This window comes from Anas acuta, chromosome 2 (genome assembly GCF_963932015.1).
Source record: "Anas acuta chromosome 2, bAnaAcu1.1, whole genome shotgun sequence".
NCBI classification, from domain to species: Eukaryota; Metazoa; Chordata; class Aves; order Anseriformes; family Anatidae; genus Anas; species Anas acuta.
Genome location: NC_088980.1, coordinates 110054426 through 110070181, shown reverse-complemented (window position 1 = coordinate 110070181; position 15756 = coordinate 110054426). Strand labels below are relative to the sequence as shown.

The following is a 15756-nucleotide window of genomic DNA, read 5'->3' as shown; positions in this document are numbered from 1 at the left end:
AAAATTGTTTTGCATGTGTCTGAAGGCTGCTCACAAGCACAGAGAGGGGTTATGGGTGTGTGTGGTGTGTGAGTGCTAGGACTGGGACGATCAGAGGCTTTTTCTTGTGGCAGATCCATGCTTTTTTAGAGATGGTGAGGATGCTTCTGGAGACAAAAATCACCAGGGCCTTCTTGTAGCATAACAGCACGTAGCTGATTTCTGCTTAGCTCACTTGGGATTTGGTTTCCAAGCTAAGACGAGCACCTTGAAAGTCTGCATGTAGACATGAGTAGGTTAGGGTCAGTATATCACTGAGTTCAGTGTGAGCTCCATAGTGGAGGCACACACTTAAATGTTTACATGTAATACCCTACACTGCACATACCTGCAGCCTGTGTGCAGTAAATCTCAGCCAGCAAGTGGGGCACTGATGGTGAAAGATACAGAGCAATTAAGCTCAATCTATTCCCCGTAAAACATTTACATCTTTACATGTGTTAGCTAATTCACGGGTCTTCACTAAACTGAAACCATCTACATTAAATTCTGTTAAAACAGATTAAACATTATGTTTGGAAGAAGTTCGTTTTAATATTTGAAAAAGCGTTTTTCCCATTGCATAACTTAACATTTATTTTTTTTTCTTTAAGTACTGTCCGAAAACGGCTGCGAGAGGATAGAAAAGCTAACACGGCACAGAAGCTGCAGCAGATGAAGCAGAAGCTAAATGAGACTGAAAGAAAAAGAAAAAGGTGGTTATATTGGAAACCTATTCTTGCTAAGATTGGGTTTGGTACACTGATTTTAGTTGGCGCTTATTCTTGCTGGAAAATGTATTTTCAAGAACATTCCTTGTAAGTAACAAGTAAGCCTGTCTGCTCCAGCAGCTAATTTTGCTGCAAGTGAATGTCCAGGGGTGTGACTTTAAGCAGTAGACTCCTTACACCTGGAATGGGTACAGACCATTACATACTATAGAGAAGTGATGTAAACTTGATCATATGTCGACATCTCAGGACTTTCCATTGCAGGTACTTACGAAAACGAACTGCTACCCTCCCAACAAAGTTTTTTGTTTATATAAGCAGGTACAAACCTGCTGCAACTGTTTATACACTTTTAAAAATGGTGATCTGCCGGATCTTGAGCAAACCCTGAACCACAGCGGTTTAGCTACTGAAGGCTGTCTGAATTTCAATTTACATGCCTGACATAAGCAATAAACAGTGTTGTATCATTTACGTTATTAATACAAATAAGTTATCCTTAAATGTGTGTAATGTGTAATGTACCAGTGAGCATAAACATTTTATATTCTTACGACCTAGGATAAATATATTTTATAATTGCATATTTAATCTTTTTGTAGTTCACTGTACTTCTAAAGGCTCAGTTTGTACAAATTTCTGACCAAAAAATTTGATTTTTGAAACTAAATGTAATTTGTGCATGGAAATAATAGTGCAAGCATTCCCCTTATTTTGACTTTCAGATTTATATGAGCAGCTAGGGGTCTGATGAAGCACTTACCAATTTCTACTCTGTTAATTTGCATTCCTTATTTATTTTTTGTAGTTTTCATTATTTAAGTAAGGCTTGGAAATTTGAATTTTTTAAGGCTTTGGAGAACTTAGCCCCCACTGAAAAGCATACTGTTAAATTGACAAATGTATTCAGACTTCAGCTACTGTTTGAAGGCCAACGTTGTTAAAGTTCTGACATTCCATTAAATGTGAAGCATAACGTTTTGTGTGTCTATAGATTTTAATTGCTATAAAGAATAAAGTCCACTTATCAGTAATATATGTAGAAAGCACAGCAAAGGAAACTAGTTTGTCTTCCAAGTGTGGTACCGATAGGAAGCGAATGTTGGTAGTATTCTCCTGCAGGCAGTATTTTCAGTTGTGCTAGCCACTTCTGGAGGCTCACAAATTCTAGAATTGCTTCTCAGGTTGCCTACCTCATTTATTTAAGAGGCATGATGGTAAAAACACTCAAGGACTAATATTTTGAGACTACCTATCCTACAGTCTTATTAATATTATTGAGTACACCCTTGCCATTACTTGGGCAATAACACTTCCCAAATAGTAACCAAACATAAATCATTTGCTGTACTTCAGGTTGTCCTCACAGAGGTCGTATGTGGCATATGTAGCTTGTTGCCATCCAAGCTGAAACTTAATCATTAGTAGTATTGGACTGCACTTGGAAACCTGGATTTTATTTATTCAAGCATTGACTTGTTGAATGACTTCAGAGAAGTTGTTTTCTTGTTCTGTTTTCCCAGTTTGTTTCCTGTTGGGTGAGGTATTTGGGATTGGTTGGGTTTTTGTTTTGTTTTCTTTGGTGGGTAGGATTTTTTTGTGCTTATTTTTTTGGTCCTTTCATAAAGCACTTTTTGGATTTGTTGCTGAAAAATACTGAGAGAGACAGATAATTACTTTGCTCCTCCTCCAAAGGATTTAACTTGAAAGGTTCCCAGTATGTTCAAGTTCAGTTGTAACGTACAGGCACGGGGCCCGAACAGTCTGACGTTAGCTACGCAAAGCTGCGTTGCGCATACACTTTGAAATCCTCGTTTCACAATAGTTAATACTATTTTGGACTGCACTGTTTATATAGTAAACAAATGCTTATGTGTCCAGATAAGGAAAAGTGTAGTTTCTTGGAACATACAGTTATGTATTTGGGAAGTCATGTGTCAGTAAAACAAAGATAATTTGTATTGTGGCATTACTGGCTGTGTAATTTGCTATTATACAGCTATAATAGCAAAATGACATGCTGATGGCTGTGACGCACTATTGGCAGCCAGCTTACATATTTTAAGGCACCCATAATTTTGAAAACCACAGTAACTTAGCCAACAACAGGTTTGCTGGAAGATTCTTTTGTTTTATTATTCTTATTTTTAAAATTGGGAAAATTTTTCTTTAAAATATTAGCTGTAGCTGACACAGTATAAATTTATGTGCCTTATAAAAGATGTTTTGGTTATGGAAAAAAAATTGTGGAATGTAACTAAATGCTTTTATAGCAAAGAAATATTCCAGATTTTATTTGAAATGCTTAAAAGCAGCTATGGAAAAAGTGCAGGCAAAAACTTTGGTGAAAACATTGTCATTTATCAACTTTCTGTCTGCATGAGAAGAATTTTCCTGGGCCACCAACATCATGCAGATACTGAGTTCAACTTGTGTCTTGTCAAGTTGTCCCTTGAAATTTTCCCCGTTTCCATCTTCTAAAATTTGGCTTTTTTGTTCTTTGAATCCTGAGGAGGCATTCTGCTTTTCTGGGTGAGAGCATGTGAGGCAGGGCCTGAGGGAGCCTTCTTAGATCATCTGGCTTTCACCTTCCTGATGCAATAAAGTAGAACTAGGATATTTAGCAGTTGATAGGTAAAAATTCAGTTTGGTTGCATCCTTGTAAGGCTCTTCAAAGTCTAATTGATCTTAATTTAAGAACAACTAACTAATATAAGTCTAGGACAAAATTGTTTTGACCAGTGAATTGTGCCATGGGAGTAGGAAGGAAATTAAGCATTAGATCTTGTAGAGTATTCCAGGCAATAATTTGGGTAAAACTCTTCTGCTCCCTCAGTATCTGACTTGGGACAAAATCCTTTAAAAGCTGAACTTGCAGGAGGCTCGCTTTCTGTACTGCCAACTGAGCCCTTGTGATATTTCGTTATTCTGTAGGATTTAACTTTACAGCAGTTGTGCACAACTCGGATGTTAAATAAGAACAAATGTGGGCCAAAATGGAAGACCTGTCAATCCCAGTGACCTTTATTTTAGGAAATGCTTAAAGAAAGAGTGAAAATGAAGGAAACGCCTTCTGACAACCTACTCCTCCTTCCCTCCAGTTTCTGGCAAGCTGTTGGCTGTTTCTGTGTCACTTCCAAAATGCTGTTGTACTTTGATTCAGAGTGTTACTGTGTTGGTTTTTTTTCCCCATTTTGGAAACACATCAGTCAAAATACTTGATGCATAGTGAACTTCTTAGAATTTAATGAAAGTGTTTGACTCTCAGATGAACACTTCTATACAAATCATGCATGTTTTAGTAAATATCAATTTAAAAAAATGTTTGGACCTCAGTTGCAAGTAGTTTGCAGGTTTGGAATTAGTCGTTCAAGTTTTCTGTTTGATTATATCCTTAATGCAGGGATGGTCCACTTGATGTGATGGTACGATTTTGTTTTTCTTGAAATGTGTCAAGTAAGAGACTTGAATTCATTGTGAAACAGAATTCTGGGAAAAAAAAAAAAAGATTTTATGTAATTAAGATACTGCAAGGGAAACCTAGCCAATCTTGTTAAATCTTCAGTGAAACGGTTTACTTGCATCAATTTATATTCCACTGAATAGGGAAAAAGTGCAAATGTGTATGCATGTACGTGTGTTTGGATTGTGCAGGCAATCAGAAAGCCTGGCTAGCTTTAAGTTTAATGAATGTTAACCAAATTATTTAGTTTGCTCTTTGGCATTATTACTTAAGCCTGACACACTTGATGACTGCACAAGAAACTAAGTTAATGAATTGATGACAAAAGAGGAAGTCTTCTGCATGGCCAAGTGGCTTAACTGACAGGATGGAAGTTGTGAAGTTGACCTAACTCACGGTAGTCTTCCTGGGTTTTTTAACCCTGCTGCCCCCCAAAGGTTTAGGTCAGTCTTTCATTTTCATGTATGAAAAATAAATGCGTTCAAAATTGCACCTCTGTCTGAGTCTTTATTTAAATTGGATAAATACTTGGGAGAAAATTCTACTGTGTTCTAAATTAACAAAGAAACCTGCCGTATAAATCACTGCAGTGTTCACAGAGCTTAGAAGCATTTTACCTGTCGCACCCAGGGTGTTTTAGTGCTGTCAATACCATGGTTTTTGTGTGTTCCTTGGCGCATAGCCCTACCTTTGCTAAGAACCAGATGTCTAATGTCCGAACGTCTTCCTCGGTATGGGCATGCTTTGCCTAGAAACTGATTTCCATGCCTCTGTGCCGGGAGCGGCCCTACAAAGCTGTGACAGGTGATGATAGTCTGTTGAGATGCGGCCTTCCGTAGTCCCACTAAGGTCAAAGAAGACTCCTCAGTGCTTGTGGTCGGACGCACGAGTAAGTGGCTTGCTGGACTGACCTGTACTGGAAGCTCTCCAGCAAGTGCGTGCCGTACACTGCAATGTGGAAATCCCCTCTGGAAAGGCGACGGCTTTCCAAGAGTGCTTGCCACAGACAAACAGTAACCAATCAGTAGTCACTGCAGGGAGTGCATGAGAAGCTGCCTGGTGTTTTATAGCGAGCTGCCGACCCGTTGTCTGTTCTTGTTTCTTTTTCCTCGTACTGTGTACTGAATCCGTGACTTTCTTTTGCGTTGTATGTCGTAGGCCGAGACTGACTGACACCTAAGCCTTCGCGACTTGTGAATATTCTGCAGCTATAAACTGCAAATTATTGACATGCAAAGCGAGACATGAGCCCCTCTTCGGGAACAAAAGTGGGGTCTGTTAAGTACCAAGAAGACCTCAGTTATCTGTTTACAGCGTAAACTACAGCGAGGGGATGAAGAACACCACCAGCATGCTACTTTGCAAAACAAAATAATTTGCTGTCTTGTGTTTTTATAATGCCTGTATTAATGTAGAAAGATGTAAAAGAAATAAATTAGGAAATATTTTGTTTTGTACTGCCATTCTTATTGTATTTTTATACGTTTTTGGCAGCATTAAATATTTTTTTAAATCGACAACGTGCTGTTGTGTGCGCATTATGTTAGGAAGCAACTGTTAAGAGCCTGTTTTGAGCAAGCAGAAATGTTTCACCTTCAGATTTCCTGAAACCCTATCTTAACTAGAAAATTGTGAAATATTCTGATTAGAATGGGCTTTATGCAAATATTTTTAATTATTCCAATGCTAACTATTGTATTTTCAGCTGGGAGGAGCACTTGCACATTTCTTTTGTAATGCACCACTAAGAATATTGTTTTATTAATCTGACCAGTTGGTTTGGTAATCCTTATGTTTGCTATAAAATACTCACAAAATGTTCAGAATAACGGTGGGAGGGGAAATGTTTTGTTGTTCATCCTTTAGTGGAAGGGAAGCTGGGAAAGCCAGAGCTACCCCAGCATGCCCAATTAATGGTGCTGAGGGCGAGGTGCAAAGCACGCAGTCAATGGAGTCGTTAATTAAATAGGCTTTGGATTGTGCCATCAGTGTGTTGTACGTGTAATGTTTTGCTTCACATCTCCAGTCTGTCGGTGCTCTCCCTCTCGTTCTGAACAGCACCACTGGGAGAGGGGGGAACGGATCGCTGGCTGGAGGAGTCGGTGTAATGGCCCCAAGAGCATTTTGAGCCCTGTACCTTCTGTAACCAGGTTAACCAAATTCAGTGCTCACTCAAGTCCTCACAGTTCACTGAAAAGCTGCATGTTATTAGATACAAATGTCTAACCTAGCATGTGGTGAGGCTTTACATGTAATTTGTACTTGGCATATTTTTGTAACAGGATTTTTGGACAAACCATGAGGTCACTGAAAATAGGGAGAAGAAAAACACATGGAATCTGAGCACTGGGGACACTGTTTCTGCTACACCATGTAACCTGAAATTTTAACAAGACTTGTTTTTGAGGCTGATAGGTGAAAGCAAGTGTGTTTAGAGTTATCTTCAAGGTGAAGCCAAAAGAGGGGGGGGTACTTTATGCCATTATTTAAGCTAAAAGCCTTGGCACCATTGTGAAATGGTCTGAATTAACAGTCTCCTTTGTCTAAATACCTTAATTTAAGTGATTAGCATAGTTCAGAGTATGTATTGGAGGAGGAAACACCATCCTAATTGGATTAAGCTTTCATTTTCAACTTGTTGTGGCTGTGAGACCAGGAGTACCTATAATGAAGGGTCAAGGTCTGGCCAAAACCACTGCAATAAACCCCAGCACTGCTGAATACGGGCACAGGGCCTGTCCTTATCACTTGACACATCTTTGGATACAGCTTTCAGCAATTCAGGGCTTTTAATTTAAGCTTAAGATTTATGAAGATTTATATTTTCATTATTTTTGTTATCTTTGGATTGCAAGTGAACATAATGTGTAGGACTAAGTGGGAATGCATGTGTACACTTCATTATGACCCGCTGCCATCTCAGATAGCTATCAACTGCGCAACTCATTTGTCTTACTGCATGGAGTGCTGACTGCTGAATGTACCTTGGCCCTTCTCCACGCTGGACTCTGTTTTCAAAATGTTCTTGAAGTTTTTCAGACTGCTTCCCTCAGCTGAGCTGCCTGCCTTTGGTTTTAGGCTTAGCTTCGTGAGCAGGCGCAGGGGCGAAGAGCGAGTGGTCCTGAAAGTGGGGCCGTGTCTGGTGGCTTTTATCGAGGGCTGGCTCAGGGGGTTCCTGCAGGTGCCTCCCGCCTGCTGGCTCTGTGCAGAGCTGTGGGTCTTGGCTGCTTTGAAACCTGCGTGCATAAAGAGGAAGCGGGGAGGCTGCCAGCTGAGGGGGGAAACGGGTTTCTAGCCCTGGGGCTGGAAGGAGTGGGAGCCCAGAGGACAAAGCAGCCCCTTCTCCTTCTTGAGGCTTTAGGCTGCTGCGCTCCCCCGTTACTGCTTCCCAAAGTTGTCAGTACTCACCACTCTACTCTGTGCCAAGCTGCTAAATCTTCCATCAGAAGATTAAAGAAAATAATAAAAGCTTAGGCTCTGATGCATTTCTTGCAGCTGAGGCATAGTTTCAGTGTATTTTTTTGTATCTAAAACACATTTCTGCCTCCCAGCTAGCTCCATTAGTCAGTTCCTAGACTCCAAGGAACTCCTGTAACTGCAGCATTTTGCAAACAGTTCCAGTCGCTGCTTTAGGAATCATCTTTGCCACAATCTGGCCTCTGCTGCCTGGGTTTCAGATAGATGCTGGGTACTTGTAGTTGCAAGAGACACTACAGTTATGACCCTGAATTAAAAAAAAATTTTTTTTTTTGAACAATGAGCACTACTCTAGGGAATCCTATCATCTGGTTGTGCCACGGGGTTCACTGTTTCTAATAATATATGAAGAAAAATAGTTTGTGTCATGTCTGGAATGCTCAAGGCTTCATCCTGACTATTGGTAAGTAGCTCATAGCCCAAGAACTAGAACAGGTATTTCTACAGTAGTGATAATTGTGTGCTGCTTCTGCCTCATTTGAAGAAACACACAGACCAGTTCTCACAACAGAGGATGGCTGACAAACGTAAGCCAAGGCATCATGCTGGTTAAAAACACCAAGCTGAGGTAATATTCTCATGCCTGCAAACTCCTAACTGGAAGATGCAGTAATTGAGCTCACAGTTGGTCTGACAGGCTGTGCAAGGTGGAGGGAAAGACTTCTGCATTAGAGGGGCAGAGCTGTCCTCAGACTTGGGGAAACGAGGTGGATAAAGCATCGCCTGCAGGTCAAGGAAGATGATCCTTCCCCTCAGCACTGGTGAGACTGCACCTGTAGTGCTGTGTCCAGTGCCAGGCTCCCCAGTACAAGAGAGACGGGGATACAGTGGAGAGAGCCCAACACAGGGCCATGAAGGTGATGAAGTTTTTGGAGCACCTCTATGGGAAAGCTGGGACTGCTCAGTTTGAGAACAGGAAACTCAGGGTGATCTCATCAGTGTCTGTAAATACCTGAGGGGAAGGCGCCATGAGGATGGAGCCAGGCTCTTTGCAGTGCAGAGCCAGGCTCTTTGCAGTGGTGCTCAGCACCAGGACAAGGAGCAGTAGGCACAGGCTCTGAGCCCCAGGCCACCCTTGTGTGCTGTGTGGGTGGCCGAGCACTGGCACAGGCTGCCCAGAGAGGCCGTGGGGTCTCCTCATGGAGACCTTCAGAAGCTGCCTGGCCGTGGTGCTGGGCACCCTGCTCTGGGTGGCCCTGCTGGGGCAGGGCTCCAAGAGGGCCCTGACAGTGCCAGCTGCTTTGGGAGTCTGTGAAGTTTTGAGCGTGGAGTTCACCAAAACCTTCAAGAGCATACAGAATTTTAAAAGAGCTCTAGGTGATAAAAATAATAACTATGAGCCTTTTAACTGCTTGCAAATACTAGATTTCATGCCTCTTCTGGTTAATAGCTGAAAAGAGATTCTAGTAGTGTAAATCTTTGTGTGACTAGTACCACTATAAAGTTCAGTCAATTCAACAAACTAGAACCAAATATCATTTTGTATTTTCCATTACCTTTTTTTTTTCACAAATTTATTGCAAGATTTAGAATAAAAGATTAAGAAACTGTAGAAGAATATGTTAGGGGGACAGGAAGTTCACCCTGATTACTGATAGTTAACCACATGAAGGTGCATTTAGGTTAAAATACATTCAAGTGTTACGTAGCATTTTCTTAGAGATCTTGTCACCGTGTTATAAATAGGAACTTACCTCGTACCTTCACGCATTATATGTTCTCCAAGTTATAGCACAAATGGATTTTAGAACAGGAATATAGAAGAATATGTACTTTTGAAGGAATAGCAGTTGGAAGGACAGCATCTTCTCTGAAACCAAGTGGATACATTTTCCAAAGATGTTTTTAACGTAAGTAAGTACTGGTTTATTCAAAATGACAGCAATAAAAACTACTAAACTATCTGAGTATCTAAGCTATCCAAGAGACTATTTTCCTGAAAAATTGTACCTTAATCTGTCATCTGTAAAAGAAAGAAAGACAAAACTTCCATGCCTCAGAAAACTTCTGAATGCTTCTGCTGTGGTCCAGTGGTCCAACTCCCCCTTGCTGTTGCTTTCCCTCTCCTAGATTTTTATCATGGCTTCTCCTTGCTGCAAACAAAATTAGTAAGGCTTGGAATTTAATTTATCACAGCTGCTTTTTGATGAAAATTGCTCTGCACCTAAGTACCTTCTGAAATGCTGCATCCCACCCCCATTACCATTCAGCATACCTAACACTGCATCCTGATCAATACAACCAATTAATACATTTTACTATTTGATTAATTTTCTGTGCATGCCCAAGCAACACTACTTGTTGCCTAAATAAGGTTTTAACCTTCAGATTTTTTTTGTGTCACTTAAAAAATCACAGAAGTTGACTTAGTATTCCAAATGCTTTTTTTAGAACCTTGCTTATTTCATATTTACACAAAATATTCCAGACCTTGAACAAAGTTGATGCCTGCTGTTAGCAGCTGCAGGAAACCCCGGTCGGGCTTGTTATTTGTATGTAGCAAAATGCCAAAGGTTATACACACTGCCTCCCTGCAGGCTGAGTTTTTTTGAAAAAAAAAAAATAAAATAAAATAAAAGACTGTGAGCCAAAATAAATAAAAGACCAAAACTGAACATGCAGCTTAACAATGCAACAAGTACCATTACAAACATTAAACATGTGAATTACTCCTCACCAAACCCGCACTGCATGCTAGGCTGATACAATACCCAGGTAGCAGCAGGCTGCCTGCTACCAAGGCAGCGTTTTACTTCCTTTGTGTTTCAGGGCACTATAAATGTCCTCAAGTTAGTCTGAGACGGCTTGTCTACCTAGGAAGCTTTAATTTCAGCATCTCAGCAGTGCTTGGAAGAAGGATGGAAATTATACCGTGGAGGTAGGCTAGAAGAGAGAGAACAGGCTGCCATGCAGCACTTAGTCCCCTCAGCTGAAGCTACTACACCAGCATTGGGAAAAAAAGGCAGAAAGATCACTTCTGAGCTTTACTTAGATCAATGGGGGGGGGGGGGGGGGGGGGGGGAAGGAGGGGTTGGAAACAAGATCCACAGTTAACACGGAACAACAGGATCTTATCTTTCTATAAAGATCTAAAAAAACCTGCACATCTATCTCAAGTTTTCAGCTATGGAAGGGTACCATGAGCTTTTCCAGTGCAATAATACTTAACCAAATAATTGTTGTTGTTGTTGTTTTTAACATTTTATTTAAAAAATAAAAAAATAACCAAACTTATTCAATAAACTGTACAGAACATATTACTTTGGTCAATTTCTGAAAGTTACCTTTATTTCCTTTGTTAGCCACATATATGAAAGGGTTTTTTTCCTAAACCAGGAATTTATGTACCTAACAAATTAAGTTGCTGTTGCTTGGCAATTACTATAAAATCATCTTTTCAAGGGGTGTTTGAGACTAGGCTGTACATATGCAACTTACAGAGGAATTCAAAATGGATCAGAAGAGTGCAGGTGGAAGACCGTTGCCAAAAAGTAAGCGCCAAGAACTCGGTATTTTCCATTGTGAAGAAGTATCTGGTATTTCCTGTTCTGGAGAAATATCTGTGGAATGGCTTCCCTGCAACAACGACAGAGTAACTCTCAAGTTTTAAACATTAAAGCAATTTAATGTAATTCACTCTCTGGCATACATATTAAAATAACAGGCAGCCTTTCAAATGTCAGTATCACTGTGGATTGCTTTAGAGAAGAGTTCTGGAAGATTAAACTAGATCAAAACTTTACACAATTTCCCTCCCACACCTGTTAAACAAGGCTGTAGTGTTTTTTGTTGTTTGTTTTTTTGTGGGAAACTTCCTAGTGAGATTTTAATCAAAATATATCTTTAATTTTGCCCATTCTTTATAACCAAGGGCAAAATTTGACCCAATTGATGCAAAAAATGAAAATAAACAATACAAAATATTAAAGCAAGAACTCTAGATCAAACAGCACTTACTTTGCTTTTAGTTAGCTGGAGCCATTCATTAAGATAATTAACAAGAGCAAATGCATCAGGGATATTGTCCCCTTCCGAGCAGAATTTCAGAAGAACTGCCATTTGGATTCCTTTTGAACAACTGCAACAAGAAGCAAGCAGGCATTTCTGTTTCTTTTATAAATCCAGAACAGAAATATTTATTTATTAAGTGCAACAATCTGCATGTTGTCTGTTTAAAAAAAAATATACAAAAATAGGAAAATACAGACTTTTATATATATATATACACACAATCCTTACATATGCCTATGAAATATATTTCTCTTTCCCCCCCCCCCGCTCAAGATTTGCTTGTTTGCGTTTTCATACTTCATGATTTCCTTCTAAATCTTGAACTTGTTCTTTGCTTTGTAAGGCAAGAATCCTAGGTCATGGCAGGGTTATTTGGGGATCCTTTCATATCCTTGGTTTGCATTTTTGCACTGTTGGGGCATTTATACAGATCGTTTTACAGATCTGTTATACAGATCCCTCCTTCTCTTTCTATGTGCTTCAAACAGCAGTTTTGCAGGCTGCATATCACTACTTTATTCACAATATTCCCATTTTAAGAAAGCACGTGGTGGAACATGAGAAAACAAGCTCCAAGCAGGCAGAGCAGGAGAGCTGACAGTTAAGAGTAGGAAGAAATTTATTGCTAATTACTATTATTAATATCTAGGAAGGAAACTGACAACAGTGTCAGAAAAAGAACATTAAAATCTAGCCAAGGACAGCTACCTGAGAAAATGAAATTAACACATACATTCTTGAAATACCTCTTTTGATACAATGGCCTTACACATTCAGCATTAATCTCACATGGAACAATTTCCATTGTATCTGAGCCTGAAGGCTTCTCACTTCCTGTAATATTTAGCTGAAATTCTACTAGTATTTCAAAACAAATTAAAAGTTTCACTTTTCCCCCCAAAATCAATAGGGAGAAGAGAAGGATTCTATGAACTATGTGAACTTAAATATTCATGTAGTTCAAATCAAAGCATGTACGTACCAACTGAACAAGTCATTAAAGCAAAAATAAAACGTGTCTGGATTTCTTTTTTTTGCCCAAGTCTTTTAAAGCAAAACATCAGACATATAGTCACATTCAATTATGACATGAATAAAGACTTTTTTAAAGGCAAAGCATTACCAATATCAGAGAGAATAAAGAGATATTTAGGATGCATCTTTAAACATAAACACAGTAAAAATGTGTATGACATTGTTTAAAAGCCAATCTCCAACTTAATGAGATGAATTTAAAGACAGCACAACAGAGCTTGGAAATATTTCTCAGAGGGATGATGTTACACATCCACCTCTGCCTGCTACCAATGAACAAACCTTTCCGAGCCCTGTTTGCTATTTAAACATTCAGGGAAAAGTCATTCAAACCAGAAGTCAGAGCAGATTTAAGCATATATTTTGCAAAAACACATGCTGAAGTTCACAATTTCCTTCGTTAGACCAGGAATACTATTTGTGGTAAAATATTTGTGGTCAAATCAGATATGTAACAGCTGTCAGGTTAATAAGTTAGGTATATCCAAGAGACTGCATTTTTTTTTTTTTTTTTGGAAAGTGATACCAGCTATTCAAAGGGCCACAAAAGAGAGTTAATCAGTGTTGTGGTTGAAGATGGCAGGTGACTGGGCACCACACAGCCTTCACTCATTGCCCCCCATCTCACAGCAAGATGTGGGAGAGAATCAGGGGGGAAAAACAAATCAAAAAAACCTCATGGGCTGAGATAAAGACCGTTTAATAGAACACAAAAGGAAGGGAGAAAAATAATAAAATAATATACAAAGCATGTGATGCGCAATGCAATTGCTCAGCACCTGCTGACTGATGCTCAGCCCCTCCCTAGCAGCAGCAGCCCCCAGCTGTTGTTGCTCAGCATGACCCCACACAGTGTGGGACATCCCCTTGGCCAGCCCAGGCCAGCTGTCCTGGCTGTGTCCCCCTCAGCCCCTGGTGCACCCCCAGCCTCCTTGCTGGCAGAGCAGCATGAGGAGCAGAAAGGCCCCTGGTGCTGTGTAGGCACTGCTCTGCAGCAACTGACACATCCCCATGTTATCAACACTGTTTTCATCAACAATCCACACCACAGCACTGTACCAGCTATAAAGAGGAAAGTTAACTCTATCCCAGCCAAAACCAGGACAGTTTAAACTAAATGCAATTTCTACTATGGATGTGCCACAGCAACTTAATTAATTTTCTATCCTCACAGTTCAGTTTCCTTTAACATCACCATGGTTTATTCATTTAGGCGTGAAGGTTTTTGTGTTCCCCCACCCCGCAAGTGCTGAGAGGTCTTATCTTTTGCATTTATATATTGCTTCCATAACTGAAATTAATACAAACATATGCATCATATTAGTATCATTCTTGCTGTTAGATGCAGCTCTTTAGATGGGTGTCAAAAAGAACAGCTAAGGAAAAAATTCTTAAATTTTCCACCTGACACTTACAAAACAAACACCTTTTGCACAGCTAACCCTATTTACCACGAGTTTTACTATCCAAAATTTGACACTTGGACATGCTTTTGCCACAATTTTGAATGCACACATCTTTTAACTAACTAAATAAATAAAGAAGTAAAAAAAAAAAATGCACAACTAATCAGTTTTGTTTGCTGGCCCTGAAATCTGAACTCTTTCTGAGTGTTCAGAATTTCTTTGCAACTGGTGATGGAACTATTTGTCACAAGGGTCTGACTGTTTTATTTAAAATGGCACAGGGTATCTCACTACCATTTGTGGTCTGCATAAAATCAGATGCAAAATTAACAATGATCTTAATTGTAAAGGATTTATTATCTCCTTTAGCCCATTCATTCATATTTTTATCATATTTTAAGCTTTCTGATGCAGAATTCCCTATTTTCCATTGCCTAGAATAGAATTCCCTGTTACATCAATTTTTGGGAACTGCAGATTTCCCTATTTTATAAATACAATATATTATATTCTCTAAATGTGCTCTTAGTTATGGGCTGGATCTGCAAGTTCTATTCCTACAAAACTGTTCTATGAGAAGAGGACTTTTTTTTCCTACAACTTTCCACTTTAAAAGATAATTTAATCATGCACTAAAATCAGGACCTCTGATACCTTTCTGTGTTTATCTTCAGGCAACTCACCTCTCAGTAAATAGTAGTTTTGTGATGCCACCTCCAGGAATATGTAGAACTTTTTCTCTATCATTTATTCCAGGGTAAGCTGCTATTTTTTCCATTTCTTTCCACTTTAGCTCCTGCATACGGCCTTCAACTGCTTTCTCGAGAGCTGGTGTAAGCAGGTAGCGCAGTGGTGTCCTAGGAACAGATCAAGAACACACTCAGGGTGACAATAAGAGACAGCACTGAAGTTAGCGCTTGTGACAGAAAGGAAGTACAAGCACGGAGGACCTCTAACCTGCAATGATATATTGCAGTGACATTCTCTTCCTCCCCAAGTCACAGTTAAAAAGTACTTCTGGGTTCAAAACAATATACCCAACTTTCTGCCACAAATATAACCAAATATACCTGTTACAGGGTAAGTACCAGATACATAAGCACATGAGTAGGAGAACTGTTGCTGTTAAAATGATGTACATACAAAAGGTTTTTATTCCTTCAGATGGGAACTGATTCTATTAAAGTTAGTTAAAGTAAGCTCAGACTTCACTGTGTGTATTTTTAAAAGCTCACACTACAGATACCTGCAGGCTTCATTAAAGTTGAATGTTTTCTGAATGTGTTACCAGCACTCTTCAGTGAGTCTGGTGACAGAGTTATTCTGTGGTGCTAGAAAATCCTCAAAATGCAAAATAATCAACAAGAGGTTAAGAGAAACTAACATTCTAATTAAATGTTAAATATATAATCTGTGGCCTGTATGTTAGCAGCTAATCCTTGACGTAGCTTGCAGCCACAAGAAATGAAGAAGTTAAAACTGATGTTCTGAGGCCAACTGATGGTGCAGGCCAAGTGCAATTCACTGTTACTACCTAAGCTGTTAATAAGCTGTTACTAACAAAGTTCAGAGAAAAGTGCTGTACAATGTTCTGTTTTAATAATATTTTAGTATT

At 39.4% G+C, this 15756-nt stretch overlaps 2 protein-coding genes across 7 annotated transcripts in view; one reads left to right on the top strand and one right to left on the bottom strand.

Moving 5' to 3' along the window:
• Positions 1-5732, top strand: part of PTPN2 (protein tyrosine phosphatase non-receptor type 2) — a 31384-nt gene extending 25652 nt beyond the window's left edge. Inside the window, exons 9-10 of one of the 2 annotated variants that reach the window (XM_068671685.1) lie at positions 633-734; positions 5371-5732. In XM_068671685.1, coding sequence (XP_068527786.1) covers positions 633-734; positions 5371-5392 — 124 coding nt within the window. In that variant the 3' untranslated portion in view covers positions 5393-5732. Of the gene's footprint in view, positions 1-632; positions 1726-5370 lie in introns of those variants that run through there. The other variant, XM_068671684.1, reaches the window with a different exon arrangement.
• Positions 4151-15756, bottom strand: part of PSMG2 (proteasome assembly chaperone 2) — a 15462-nt gene continuing 3856 nt past the window's right edge. For 3 of the 5 annotated variants that reach the window (XM_068671686.1, XM_068671690.1, XM_068671689.1), the window contains 3 exons: positions 14825-14998; positions 11647-11767; positions 10872-11265 (listed from right to left, as the gene is read on the bottom strand). In XM_068671686.1, the coding sequence (XP_068527787.1) occupies positions 11146-11265; positions 11647-11767; positions 14825-14998 (415 nt within the window). In that variant the 3' untranslated portion in view covers positions 10872-11145. Of the gene's footprint in view, positions 4239-9162; positions 9783-10871; positions 11266-11646; positions 11768-14824; positions 14999-15756 lie in introns of those variants that run through there. The other 2 variants (XM_068671688.1, XM_068671687.1) reach the window with 2 other exon arrangements.